Below are 14,654 nucleotides of genomic sequence, written 5' to 3'. Positions count from 1 at the left end.
ACGTTCTATCCACACACACAAGCATGCATCCACAACCAAGAAAGCAAGAATGTAAGAGCTCAAGAGAGAGAATAGCTTTGCACTTAAGAAATAATTGAATTATGCTATTCACATTATCAAAAGTTGTATATATACAAATGGGCTTTGCTCGGCTGCCCAACTTAAGTGGGTGCCCATTGCCTCTCTCTACCCATAGATACAAAGCTTATGGCTGGCTTTTTGATGCATCATTGGGCCCACGGCCATATATAATGCTAACTAATCCTAGGCTAGAGGCATGGATTTTATATGTACGGAAAGAGTTAACAAAGGACCAAGAATATGAGCCCCTCCTGAAGCCTGACGCCTCTAAGGATTAGACTCATGTTTTGGTAACTATGCACACTCTTCCGCAGAAGCTTGGGATAAGGTTTACATGATTGGACGATGCCAATATCACATCTATATTCATGCTAAACGTATTTGAATAGAATAGCGCATAGTGTTATGGGTTACTTGAGGTGATGGCTTTTGTAAGTAGAAGATGAGGTTTAGGATGTTGATAATGTTGATGTCCTCATCCATCAATGGTAGAACTAAAGAGGAGTGTCAAGTGTATGGAGTACTTGAGGTGATGGCTTGTAATAAGTAGAAGATGAGGTTTAGGATATTAATGTAACCATCCCATGGGTGTTATAGTTCTTTTCCACCAACTAACAACACAGTCAATGGCTATAATCCATCCCCTCCCAAGGATGATGCTCCTCTTTTTCATAATACTTGTGGGGGATATAAAACTTATAGATACAAGTTTAGTTTCTATGTAAAATTCTACTTTAAATTGTGGATTGAGAAATGTTTACCTCGGTGATGGTATCTATGGACAGTGTGAGGGTGGATGGCCTGATGAGGCCCATGTCTCCCAAGACAAAACATTGTGACTAGCCCAGTATTAATCAAGGCTTGCCGTACAACTAGGTGGTTTTTTTTAAGGAACTCTAGCTCAAGGAGCAAGTTTTGGCTTCTTCATTTGAGACTTATTCTTGCTAAGTCCATCTCTCTTTCCAACTAAAAATCACAATTATGACGTCTAAGCACTCACACAAGGGTTACTAGCCTTCCATCCATGTGGCACACAAGGACTTCATGCATTGGAGAACCCTCTATCTTGGCCCAATCAATTAGGCATCCAAATCGTGGTCTATGGAGCTTGAGATCCATACACCCACCTAGACCCTCCTCAAATGAGTGTAGGACAAGATCCTCCCATCACCTCTTCTTTGGCCACACATGTAACCCAAGTACTCGCAATAATGCCAAATGAATGAGGAAGAAAGGCCACCTAGCTCCATTGAAGCTATGCACATAGTTTAGTGCCACACGTTAACACGCATTAGCATCACTTCACCACTAATCTGGGTGACATAAGGATGCCGTCACCATGATAGAGTCACCTTTAGAAAGGGGGATATATTATTCACTTAACTAGAACATGGATTGCCTGCCGTCCTATCGTAAAAGGGGCTTTGCTTTCTTAACCACTCAAATGGGCACCTATCTCAACATTGAACATATAAAGCAACCTTACCATGAGTTGAATCGGGGAAGTACAAGAACTCTGTGTAAATATACTTGCTTATTACTAGTAATAATGGCTGAAACATTAGCTCTTCAGTCTTAAGAGGAAAGAGATTTACCGTATTGAAAAGGGGGCCCAAGGATCCAAGGATAATCAAAAAGAGATTTCTTTATCTAGAAGGAATGTGGATAGGGTGAAGGAGAATGGTGAAAGGGGGATGTAATTTGACGTTAATTGGGTTTAAGAAGATAAACGGGAAATAGTTTTTGAGAGAAGGACATAAGCTCCCATGTGTACGCCATGTGTGCAACTATGTGTGTGCGAGCGTGTGTGTGCACTTATAAGTGCCACAATAGAGTCTAGGGTCAAACAATGTGGTGCTAATTGAAGAATCGGACAAAAGTCTACAAGCACCAACCCTAAGAACCAAGCTCTTCATAGAATTCCACACTAGAGGGTCAAACAATGTGGTGCCAATTGAAGAATCTTGGAAAAGTCTAAAAGTGCCAGAACCAAGCAATTCATAGAATTCCATAGTAGAGATCGAGTCTCGTTGCTCCACATCACTAGGTGTGAAGGCTTCTTGAACGGGCGCAAGGTCACAACTCATAGCATCATTCCAAAAATGAAGAGCAACTTGAGACTGAACATTCTAGCCAAGATTTTTGAGCAAATGGGGCACCCTAGCGAGCCTTTGAGATAGCTTGCCATTATAAACGGTCCATTATCGTATTTGAGGTTCCTTCTACATTTGGAGCACTCCTGGATGGAGGGAATATATGATTGACCCCCCCCCCTCTTTATGGTTCCTCCTACATTTGGAACACTCCCCACCATGGATGGTGCATGTCGAGCAAATATGACGGACACCCACACCCACACCCCCACCATCACCCTACCTTCTCTCTCTCTCTCTCTCTCTCTCTTATGTGCATGCCCGCATGCGCACACACATTTTTAAATGGGCTTAGAGGGAGAGCTCTCTTTGAAGGAGAAAAAGATTAGAGTATGGTTTTTTAAAAATATTTTCTTATATATATACATATACACACACACACATAGATATATATATGTATGTGCAAATATGTACATATATACCTTTGCGTATATGTATACGTAGTCCTACTGTCCTACCCTTTAAAGGCATTTCTCTTGCCAGAATCGATGCTTGAAAAAAAAAAAAACAGTAGCTGGATCTGCATCCTGTCCATCCTCCTGCAGCAGTGTTACCCGGCGAAGCTTTTCGACTATGGCGCTTGCCCAGCCCGCGATGAAGAAGGAGGACGATCGCGACGATGAAGGTTTGTAATCCCTTCCCCATTTCTTTCATCTGAAGCTCAGATCTACACAGATCTTCGGAACAAAAACCCTCATTTCTGCTTCTTCTTCGTCGTTCCAATGTGGAACTTTAGCCGAGGTCTAACAGGAAAGGGTTTTCTCTCTATTTCCATATATCTTCTGCAGAGGAATACTCCCCCTTTCTTGGCATCGAGAAGGGCGCAGTCCTGCAGGAAGCTCGAGTTTTCAACGATCCCCATGTCGACGCAAGGCGTTGCGCTCAGGTTTATGTTCGTCTCCTCAAATCATGAAAGCTATCGTGAGATGATGTTCACAAAAGCTTATATAAGCTTCTGTTTGTGCGTTTCTAGGTCATCACCAAGCTTCTCTATTTACTGAACCAAGGAGAGGTTTTCACAAAGGTGCGCTGTCTTTCTTGGCCATATTTTTACACGAGCTACCATGGCTAGACCTTGGTGTTTGCACTAATTTCTGGAAATTAAGCAATCTAGGCATAAGCTTCATGGTAATCAAGCGATCGGGACTTTGGGGTCAGTATTAATCTATGGTAATCTATTGTACTTGAGCAATCTAGACATATTTTATGGTAACCAAGCGATCGGGACTTTGGGGTCAGTATTAATCTATGGTAATCAAGCCCTCGGATTTATGTTAATCAAGCAGTCTAGTTTAATACTAGACCCTGGGTTTAGTATTAATTTATGGCAATCTAGACCTTAGGGTTAGTATCAATCTATGGTAACTAAGCAAGCTACCCCTGGAGATTATGGTAATAAAGCAATCTAGACTCTGGGGTTAGTGTTAATCTTTGGTAATTTTGCAATCGAGGCCAAGGGTTTATGATAATCAAGCGACCTGCTTAAAATCTAGATCTTGGTGTTGGCAACAGGAGGTGTAAACAACCAAGCCTTTTTGCTGGTTAATTGAAATCTTTCTCTGCAAGTTATTATTTAGTCCATGGGTTAGGTATACCTATGGCTAAAATAATCAAACCTTTTTGCTCATCGATTGAAATCTGTCTATGCCAATGCCAATTCATATCTAGACCTAGGGGTTAGGCAACCTTGGTGCTAGCTTATGCTTAGAATTAGCCAAGGGTTAAGCACTTTATGCATTCAACTATGCTTTACATTTGATTGCTCTTTTTTTTTTTTTTTTTTGCTGCTGGTAGTGATTCAAGTTTTATTGTCTACATTGTATCCTTCCTCCCCCCCTTCATCATGCAGGTGGAGGCCACTGAGGTTTTTTTTTCTGTCACCAAGCTTTTCCAGTCCAAGGATGTCTCTCTGCGCAGAATGGTATACTTGATGATCAAGGAACTTTCACCATCAGCAGACGAGGTTGCCTTCGATTTAAGCTCACCTTGAAGTTTCAATCATGTTCTGCACGGGTTAAGATCTTTACATAGTAAATGCAGGTGTGCTAAGGACCAACTGGTTGCAGGTGCTTTTAGGGCTGCAAATCTGTTTAAAAGTAGATAATTTTACATGTCTACAACCCATTGCATATCCAGGCATTTTAATTGATGAGGTTTATGGCAGGTCATAATTGTGACTAGTTCTCTAATGAAAGACATGAACAGCAAGATGGATCTCTATCGTGCAAATGCCATTCGAGTACTTTGCAGAATAACTGATGGAGCATTACTGGGTCAGATAGAACGATACATCAAGCAAGCTCTGGTTGACAAGAACCCTGTGGTCGCAAGTGCTGCTCTTGTCAGTGGCATTCATTTACTACAGGTATTGATCCATGTAGAAATACCAGCAGCAGTTAATAACCCAACATTAAATTTGGGCAAAGTGAATCTTTAGCTGGACGCATCAACCGAATGTCCTCATTTTCCTACTGGCAGGCGAATTCGGAGATTGTCAAACGCTGGAGTAATGAGGTACAAGAAGCAATTCAGTCTAGGGCTGCATTGGTGCAGTTCCATGCCCTTGCTCTACTTCACCAGGTTAGTGGCAAATCAGGGTAGGAGTTTGAGTCCTAATCTTGAAACCTTGCAGAACTCTGTCTGGGGATGTTTGACCTGTGTGCATTAACCATACGTGATACACAAACTGACTTTAACAGATACGCCAAAATGATCGGCTGGCTGTCAGCAAGCTTGTAACGAGCCTCACACGTGGTTCTGTTCGCTCACCATTAGCTCAATGCCTTCTTGTTAGATACACGAGTCAGGTATGGAGTGAGAGCTTTGTCAATGCGCTTTATTTTAGTAAGGTTGGCAGTAAGCTAGTTATTGGACTAACTTGTTTTGTTCTAACAGGTCATACGAGAGACAACCTCTCAAACAGTAGATCGTCCTTTTTATGATTACTTGGAAGGTTGTTTGCGCAACAAGAATGATATGGTAATATTGGAGGCTGCTCGTGCAATCACGGAATTGAATGGTGTGACTAGCAGGGAGCTGACTCCTGCAATCACAGTTCTTCAGTTGTTCTTGAGCTCATCAAAGCCAGTTTTGCGCTTTGCTGCTGTTCGGACTCTAAACAAAGTAAGACTGTTGGTACCAATAATAGCATTCATTACCTGTAAGGTTTTGATGCTAGACTCTGTACTATCATCATCATTGTGACTACTTCACCTATGCAAAATGTGTCTGCTGCAGGTAGCCATGACTCATCCTTTGGCTGTGACCAATTGCAACATTGATATGGAAAGCTTGATTTCTGATCAGAATCGTAGCATTGCTACCCTTGCTATAACTACACTTTTGAAGACAGGCAATGAATCCAGCGTGGACCGGTTGATGAAACAAATCACAAACTTTATGTCTGATATAGCAGACGAATTCAAGATTGTGGTTGTCGAGGCAATCCGATCGTTGTGCCTGAAGTTTCCACAGAAATATCGCACACTGTAAGTTTCGTATGGTCACTTTACAGTTAAAGCAGTACCTAAGGTTAGAAAGTACTTACTAATCGAGAGATGTCTTAGGACATAGTCTAACTTCTGCACAATAAAATCAATGATTTGAAGTGTAGAGAGTGGGCTTCCTAGAAAGTCGAGTATCATTTTTTTGTTTGTTGTAATCAACTTGGAGTTTTATTGATGCATCGTGATGGGAGTAGGCCTTGTACACTTGAACTGGAATAAATAGGAAAGGCTTCTATGGCCACTTTCTTTGTGAAAATCCAATGCTGTGCCATTGGTTGCCTGCCCTATCACAAATGACAGTTGCAATTACTTTTTAGTCTGGTCGATTCCTGTGCATCTTTTCCCAATCCATCGATTGAGGGAGCTGCCTGATGAGACAAGCATGTTTGGAAAGGTGGGTGTTGCTGTGCTCTGTTCAGAATCACGTACTACAATTAGGAGCCTGATTTGTGAGAAGACCTATAGATATTTGATCCCATTTAGAAAAAGTCCATGCCCGAGTATCCACACAAATTTCAAGTCAACCAATTGTGGTTGGGGTGATCTTAAAGCTGGAGAGAGAGAGAGAGAGAGAGAGAGAGAGAGAGAGAGAGAAAGAAAGAAAGTTCTATCAAATGTCTTGAAAAGACCATAAAGGTCTATGTGACAATAAGTTACAAAGTGAATTACCACCCCAACGGCCTGAGGATCATCGTATTGATCTCATTCCAAGGAGCTCTCTGCCAAATAGGCCATTGGGAAAAAAAGATAGCACTTACTGTATGTGTGTGGATTATTGTGTTCTTAACAAGATCACGATAAAGAAAAGGTTTCCTATTCCACGCATTGATGACATATTGGATAAGTTGGAAGAAGTTGCATGTTTCAGCTGTATAGACTTGAAGAGTGGCTCCACAAGATGTTCATAAGACGGCTTTCAGAATAGCCTTTGGTTTGTATGAGTTTTTGGTGGTACCGTTTGGTCTCACCAACGCTCCTGCCACATTTAATCACATGATGGATCACATTTTTTGAAAGTATACAGGGACTTTGTTTGATAACATTATTGTGTTTTTAGAGAATCGTGGACAGGTTCAGCAAGCAAGCGCACTTTATCTCAATGTGTAAGAATATCAAGTCAGAGCATGTGGTGAAGATATTCATGTCTCAAATATTTAAGCATCATGGCTTGCCACATGTAATTGTGGGTGAGAAGGATCCTTGCACCACAAATTTGTTTTGTAATGTGGTGCTACCACCTATCCTTTGCATAAAGGATGAGATATTTGTAGCCGATGAGTATGTTAGTGATCTTGACACCGCTTTTGAGTAGGTACGGATAGCCATAAGAAGATCTGAAGAAAAGCATAAGAAAGTTGCGGATAAGCATAGAAAGACTCTGGATCTCCAAGAGGGCGATTGGGTATTACTCAAATTTGAAAAAGCTCGTCTATGTAAGAAACCTGGCAAGGAAGGCAAGGATCCAAAGCTTTCACCCATGTATGGGCCCTTTCAAATCTTACAAAAGATCAACGAGGTGGCTTTTGGATTGTGAATTTGGGAGTAGAGTACAAGCTTGGTCTGGAGCCTGAGGCATGGTTGGTCATGCAGAAAATCAGCGTGGACAGCACTATGTGAGCTCTTGCTGACCGGGCGGTGCTTGGTGGCTATGGAATCTCCTTGTGGGAGTGTTCTTTGGCCTAGATGTGGCGGGATGTTGTAGATTGGAGTGGTGTTTTGTTTGATTTGTTTATACATGTGTATTGGAACTTTCGGTGAGACCGGTTGATGTGATTCTCGGCTACTGTGTCAACTTGTACAGGAACACTCTTTTGATAATACAGTTTACGTAGGGGGGGAGGGGGGTTGGCCGTGCATGATTCTCTCTTGATAATTATGTTATGACATGATTTATTGGACAAGGATGTATGATGCCATGATGTATGCAATTGTGATTGTGTTGGATATTTGAGTTTGTGTTCCTCCAAATTGTGACATCTTTTGTCTGTCTCTCCCCCATGGTACATCTTTTGCAAATCCATTTGCTCCTCTATGCCCTCGTATCTCCCTTTCTCTATTCTCAAGGTGTGGGATGATACCCGAATTTGACCAGTGGCTATCCTCATAGCATGTGACGTGTCTCTGTAGGTAGCTTGGCGTCTGCATGAATCCATTTGGTGTGAGCTTGAGAAAAGTGCTCTTTTTAGAAGCAAGATTCAGGGGGTAGGTCTTGTGTATCCAACCATTGGTTTGGGTGTCTAATCTAATCAAATCTATGCAGATGAGGCGATTAATCTTTCCGTGGGAGGGGTAGGGGAGAGGCATCAAAAGCAACCTCTATGATGACTCCAACGCTAATGTGGGAAGGTGACCATTGCCTAGTGTATATGTCTGATGTAGGTATATCACTGTTTGGGAGAGAGCATCTACCACCAGAGGAGCTGGTCCCAAAAGGCTATTCCATAAGACACTGTAGGAGTGATCAAAGTACCAAACATCCATAGTTTTGTGCTAGGTTCTTGGAAATGTGCCTGGGAACATTCTTTCTCCAACCTAGCCAATCCTCGTATCATACGTGTCTTTGTTGCTGGCCTCATGGTAACGATCGTCAGAGAAAGCAATACCTAAGTATAGGTATGACGAGACTATCTCCACCTCCCCTCCGCCATATGTAAATGTATGTCCAAGGGGTGGAGTGAGATTGCCAGACTCAATACTCAGGAAAAGAAGGCCAAAGAAAGTGTTCAGGGACAAGGCATGAAGGGAAAGGGGATAGGATGGAACAGATGCATAGATCTTCATAAGAGTTGGAGTGGATTTGGAGATGGGGCAGGGTTTTCCGTTGAAAGGTTGCTAGGAAGGGAAGGATGACAGGTTTGGGACTCCGTGAATAGTACTGGGATGATGACAGTCATCCAAGAATAGAATTTGGAATCCTGTCATCAAGTTTAGCATTAGGGGGATGTCGTGTGCAGGCTAATCCAAGAGCTATTTCCTTGAAGGGCAGCAAGATAAAGAACAAGATTGAAGACCAGATTTTGGAGCTTGTGCTGCTAGGTTTGGGTTGGAGTACCTTGTGGAGAGGAGATCTCGAAGTGTAGAACTCTGTTGGCTGTAGCATTGAAGTGATGTTTTGTTTAGGACCTGGCCAACAGCAGGTCGGCCAGTCCATGAAGGCATTCCAGCCCTATAAAAGGGCACACTTGCTTAATGTTAGACTTACTCACTCCACTAGGGAGTAGCGTCATAGACTAGGGTTTGATTAGGTGTCTTACCACTTTTTGAAGGCAGCCTATGGCTGGCCAAGAATGTACCTTTTTGTAATATAGAATATATTGAATACTCAGCTACCTCTCTCTCTTCCGTCTATATTCTGTATGCGTTTTGCATCAAGCATGTTCTAGGATGGTGTTTAGGGCTGAAAGAAGACTCCCAGAGCTTCCGCATGTGACATTGGTATTAATGTATGAGTTAGTGCAGATCCAATCTCTCTCGTTTACATTGGGATGTCCGATGCTGCCAGGCCTGCCAATGAGGGTTGTTGGGGTTTCTTTGGTTGTTTCTTTGCCACTATCTCATCAAAAATCTTGGCATATTGAATGGCATCTTCCAATTGCTTTGATTATTCTTGATTTGGAGTTCATATCCATTAGGCAATCCATCCATGTTACATGTGTGGAAGCTTTGTGTATTTTCTTTCAGCTCTAAGCAACTGAATAGGAACCTTGATGCAAATCACCAACAAAGAGAGAGAGAAGGGAGATAGGTATAGCTGTATTTTTAGTATATTATATAGGACACAAAACTGTTCATAGGACTGTACAAACTCACTTGCCTTTGGCCTACCCCAATAAAATGACTCTTGACCTACCTAGTCTATCTATGACCTAACTCCCAATAGGAGAGAGAGAGATGCTCAACTGAAACCTTGGTCTTGCCTTTCATATGCTCTTTTCTTGCCCATAAATTGGTCGACTGGCTGTCGGCTAGAACAGAGGACAAATATATCTATATCTATATCTATCTATCTATCTATCTATCTATCTATCTATATATGCTGCTGACTTCACACGTGTGAGCTTCCATCCTCTAGCCGACTGCTGTCCAGCCTACTGGGCCTTCTACAAAGTGACTGCCGGTGATGAAGCAAGCCCAACCCATAGTATCAGTTCAACAAGTGGTACCAATTAGCCAGGTGAATACAGACCTCCTACCACCAGTTTTGATTAGCGCTGATCTCTGTGCTTAGCGTTAATCTAGGTTTTGTCTTTCCACTGTGCCACTCATGTGACAAATCACAACACTGCTTTTACACAAAGGTGGTCTTGATGGAGGGGGCAAACAAGAAACCAGCAGGCACAAAAGTTGTCAGGGAGCCACTTAGACTAATGTTCAGGGGACCAATAATCTCCCCCCTGTCCTCTGCCCCCTCCTTCCCTTCTGCTTCTCCTGTTTCTCCCCCATTATTCTTTCTCACTGCTTCCGTCTTTGTGTAAATATTCTCAGTTTGTAAGCTTGAATGTATATTTTTCTTAAGTCAGGAGATTTTACTCTCTGGATGCAGGATGAATTTTCTTAGCAACATTCTACGAGAAGAAGGGGGATTTGAGTATAAAAAAGCCATTGTCGACTCCATATTGATTCTTATCAGGGATATTCCTGATGCCAAAGACAGTGGTCTATCTCACCTTTGTGAGTTTATTGAGGACTGTGAATTCTCTTATCTCTCAACACAGGTAACGTCTGGAAATGATGGTTTCCGTAGGCAAAGTAGCTTTTACCTACACTCTTATATGGTATGGCTTTGGCTGTAAGGGTCAAAACATATTGTATACTTGAATCACCCTGTGAAAACTTGCAGATTCTGCATTTTCTTGGAAACGAGGGGCCCAAGACTGTGGATCCTAGCAAGTACATTCGCTACATTCACAACCGAGTCATTCTTGAGAATGCAACAGTAAGAGCAAGTGCTGTTAGTGCGCTGGCAAAGTTTGGTGCTCTTGTGGAGTCTTTGAAGGTGATTTCGAACACTGTAGGCCTGATATCTGTAATGCTCATTTTCCCTCTATTGAAACTTTCCCCTCTGTTGTACCTTTCCACTGAGAACTTTCATGTAACACTTTAATTATCAGCCCCGCATATTGGTGCTGCTTAGACGGTGTCTTTACGACAATGACGATGAGGTGTGTGCCTAGGGTTTGTGTCTAGGATAAGCTTCCATCCGTTTTGATGATTTGGTTTCATTGAAGGTTGGCAACACATCCATCTTATTTGGTGGGACTTTTTGAATCAGATCCATGCATTCAAAATTGATTTTGTTTTTACCCTTCTTCTTAGGTTCGGGACAGGGCTACACTCTACTTGACTGCTCTAGAAGATAATGAGGATATTAAAGGTGATAAGTTTGTATTTGGAACTCTGGATGTTCCTCTGTCAAACTTGGAGGCAAGCTTGCAAGCTTATGTAGGTGGAATGTGCAGAAATAGCTTATTTCCTTTGTAGTTTGTGGTGACTGTTTTCTCACATTAGGTCTTTTGACGAATAAATGGTCAACTTTTTGGAGCAGGAGGCCAGTGAAACACCCTTTGATATCTCTACGGTTCCAAAGGATGTCAAGGCTCAGGCATTTTCAGAGAAGAAGGCACCTGGTCCCAAGAAGCCTGTCAAAGACGCAGCCGTGCCTGCTACTGCTAATGGTAGTTCCCATCCTGGTGCTAAAGCTGTGGACGCATATGAGAAGCTGTTAAGCTCTATTCCAGAGTTTTCAGGATTTGGAAAACTTTTCAAGGTATACAACCACTATTGCTCTAAACAACAATTAGGGTGGCAAATGGGAAGAGGAAATGCTAAGGGGACGCCCCTTAATGTTTACATCACATTGGCCACATCAAGCCCTCTAGATTTCCTGGTTACAAACCCATCCGTAGGGGTGTCCCATAAGTACATGACAAGTAACTGCTTTACTGTTGATTTTAATATGCTATTACTTCTTTTTCTTTTGGTGCTATTTTAAAATCGGCAGTCATCACCACCTGTGGAGCTCACAGAAGAAACTGAGTATGAAGTAAATGTGGTCAAGCATATCTATCCTGGCCATGTTGTGTTCCAGTACAACTGCACAAATACGATCCCAGAGCAGCTCCTTCAGAACGTAACCATCTTTCTCATGGCTTGGATCTGTTTTGCTTGTAGAGCATTTGGTTGAACACAGATGTTACACAACAGCTGTAACGGCTGTAACAGAGCTTTTGAGCTTGCTGTTGACTTGTTTTCGCACATAATTTGTTGATCCTGCATATTTTGTGATGTGAGAACAGGTTAGTATACTTGTGGATATTGTCGAGGGAGATGAATTCAGAGAGGCGATGTCTAAGCCTCTGCCGTCGCTACCATACAATTCATCTGGTCAGGCTTTTGTGGCCTTTGAAAAACCTGAAGGAGTGTTCTCAACTGGAAAATTTGCAAACACCATGCGATTCATAGTAAAGGAGGTAATGGGCAAACATTTTGATGTTTTGTAGAATGTAAAGTGATTGGAATTGCATGATTTAGGTCCAGAATCTCACTGTTAGTATGTACAACAGGTTGACAAGGACACGGGAGAGGTAGAAGAAGAGGGTGTAGAAGACGAGTACCAGTTAGAAGAACTGGAGGTAATGGGCAACCTTCACATAGTTGACATTTAGGAGTTAAAGCTGAGAATGCTGTAAAAACTTCAAACGTGTGTTTATATGAGCCTTTGTTTGTTGGCTTTGTTTGGTTCTCTTCAGGTTGTCCCAGCGGATTACTTTTTGAAGAAGGCTGTCCCGAACTTCAAAAATGCATGGGAGGGACTCGGTTCTGACTTTGAACAAGTGGACGAATATGCGTTTGGTATGAGAGAGAGTTTGAATGAAGCAGTGCAGGTTGTCAGTGACATTTTTGGTTTGCAACCGTGTGAGGTGATGTTTCTATCTAGTCGATGCTTTGTGTACAGATGTGCCTGTTACTGCAAAGCTGTGTGTGTTCTAATGGTTTTGTTATGCAGGGCACAGAGGTGGTTCCCACCAATGCCCGATCACATACCTGCCTGTTGGCTGGTAAGTTTATTGGTGACATTAGTGTTCTTGTCCGGCTTTCTTTTGGAATAGACTCTCAGAAACAGGTGGCCATAAAACTAGCAGTTAGATCTGAAGATCAATATGTAAGTGATGCCATCCATGAGATCTTTGCAAATGCCTGATTGACAGTTTTGAGTATAATGTGAGCCATTTATGAGACTTCATTCAGAAAGTTTTTTCAAGTGTCAAGGACAACACCATTCTTATCTTGTAGAGTAGCTTCTAAGTGTCAAGAGTGTCTTAGCTGGTTGCATATTAACAATTGCCATGATTGACATTCGAACTTTGGTGACAATAAAGACCTTTCCTCTCTAAAGGTGACCACTCAAATCCAGTGTAGCTTTTGAGCTGGAGATTGTATATGACACTTCCTTTCTGTGGAGGTGAGAGAAACTGGATTGATGACCTTCAGCAGTTTTGATCTCAAATTGTTCTCAATTTTGAATTCAACCTAGTGCTATTTGTCCCTTGGGGATATCTGCAAGCAGCTTCTTGGACATATGTGTGTTGTCTACCCTGTATGCTTATACTCATACACAGGCGCGTGTAAACACCCATGACCTACACACACTTCCGGTGTCCATGTGTCTTCGTATATGCACACAAGCAGCCTCAGAGAATCAATGTAGCATGCTTCTCAAAACATGAAAAATATTACCAGGCATTTGTATTCAAGACAATTCTTTGCTCCCCCCCTCGTACTTTCAAGTGATATGTAATTGCAAAGGTTTTTTTAAACCATTGTGTGTTTTGGAGAGTGCATGGTCTGCTTAGTTGCAATGCTTGCCTTGTGTTTATTGGAACATTGCCAACTTTCTGAGCCATATTTTCCCGTCCCCCCTGGTGTTTTGCACATTATCTTTTTTCCAAACCCTTGGAGAAATGATAGTATCTTAATCATTGCAAGGTGGTTTAGAATACTTCAAAAAAAGTGTTGGAATATGTCTTGAATTTTGCATGTCAGGCGTTCCCTTCTGGCTCCTATTTTGAGTCGTATATGTGTGGTATCTGTGTGGAGCTTTATACTTGTGGTTTGCGTCCTGCAAGTGTTGTGTGTTTAGAGAAGATCAAGTTTGGGTTTGTGTCCTGCAAGAGTTGTGTGCTTAGATAAAAACTAGTTTGGGTGGCGTAGAAGCAAGCATGTCCTCATCTTGTGTCATATAGGTTATTTATTTTATGATGTTATGAATTGTTTTTAATGTCATTGATTATCAGCCACGGATTGAAAAATTCTGATAGTAGCTCAGTAATCACTGTTCTGCTGAGATGATATCTAATGATGAACCAAAAAGCTCTTAAAAGTTCATTTCCTAGGATGCTAAGTGGAGGAGTGTTATGATTATTGTGAAAGATCTCTGAGAGATCTAAAGGGAGGAGGAATATTGTAACTGACATTCTAACATACAATGTATGATATATTATGCTAGTATAACATCATGATATAGTCGATCATATCATAAATAATATACCATTATTGTTGTAATATTTTTTTTTCAAAATTCAAAAGCTCATTATACTATTTTATTAGTAAAATTGAATCCCAAAGGCGAGCCCGCCCTTCAGGGAAGACCTTAATGACAAACCAAAAAAAAAAAAGGATTTTGCCCTCTCGTCCCTCCCCCATCTCTCTCTCTCATTATTTTCTTTTATATCTATATATATATATGTGTGTGTGTGTGTCTCTTATTTGAGAGAGAGAGAGAGAGAGAGAGAGAGAGAGAGAGGGGTTAGAAAGATAAAGAAAGAGGGTGAGAGAGATGAGAGTTAAAGAGGGAGAGAGTTAGAGAGTTAAAGAGAGAGAGTTAGATAGGATGAGAGAGAGAGAGAGAGGGGTT

General features: G+C 41.7%; 1 protein-coding gene across 2 annotated transcripts; it reads left to right on the top strand.

Annotated features, from left to right (window-relative positions):
• Positions 1-2,638: 2,638 nt before the first annotated feature.
• Positions 2,639-13,494, top strand: LOC147612057 (coatomer subunit gamma-2-like). Of its 2 annotated transcripts, XM_086783902.1 has the most exons (19): positions 2,639-2,859; positions 3,023-3,120; positions 3,208-3,258; positions 4,084-4,197; positions 4,399-4,599; positions 4,713-4,814; positions 4,934-5,041; positions 5,130-5,357; positions 5,472-5,722; positions 10,284-10,455; positions 10,581-10,736; positions 10,852-10,902; positions 11,057-11,182; positions 11,286-11,507; positions 11,742-11,870; positions 12,037-12,210; positions 12,304-12,372; positions 12,490-12,660; positions 12,747-13,494. In XM_086783902.1, exons 1-19 carry the CDS (start codon positions 2,808-2,810, stop codon positions 12,939-12,941), a joined length of 2,670 nt encoding a protein of 889 aa, XP_086640028.1. In that variant the 5' UTR covers positions 2,639-2,807; the 3' UTR covers positions 12,942-13,494. The 2 variants fall into 2 exon arrangements, with proteins under 2 accessions (XP_086640028.1, XP_086640029.1); XM_086783903.1 differs by lacking the exon at positions 2,639-2,859 and having other exon boundaries at positions 4,084-4,274.
• Positions 13,495-14,654: the final 1,160 nt, after the last annotated feature.

The sequence above is a fragment of the Cibotium barometz genome, chromosome 46 (assembly GCF_041138505.1).
Source record: "Cibotium barometz isolate CiBa-2024 chromosome 46, ASM4113850v1, whole genome shotgun sequence".
NCBI lineage: Eukaryota > Viridiplantae > Streptophyta > Polypodiopsida > Cyatheales > Cibotiaceae > Cibotium > Cibotium barometz.
Note: the sequence above shows the minus strand (reverse complement) of the source record. Positions and strands in the feature narration are given on the sequence as shown.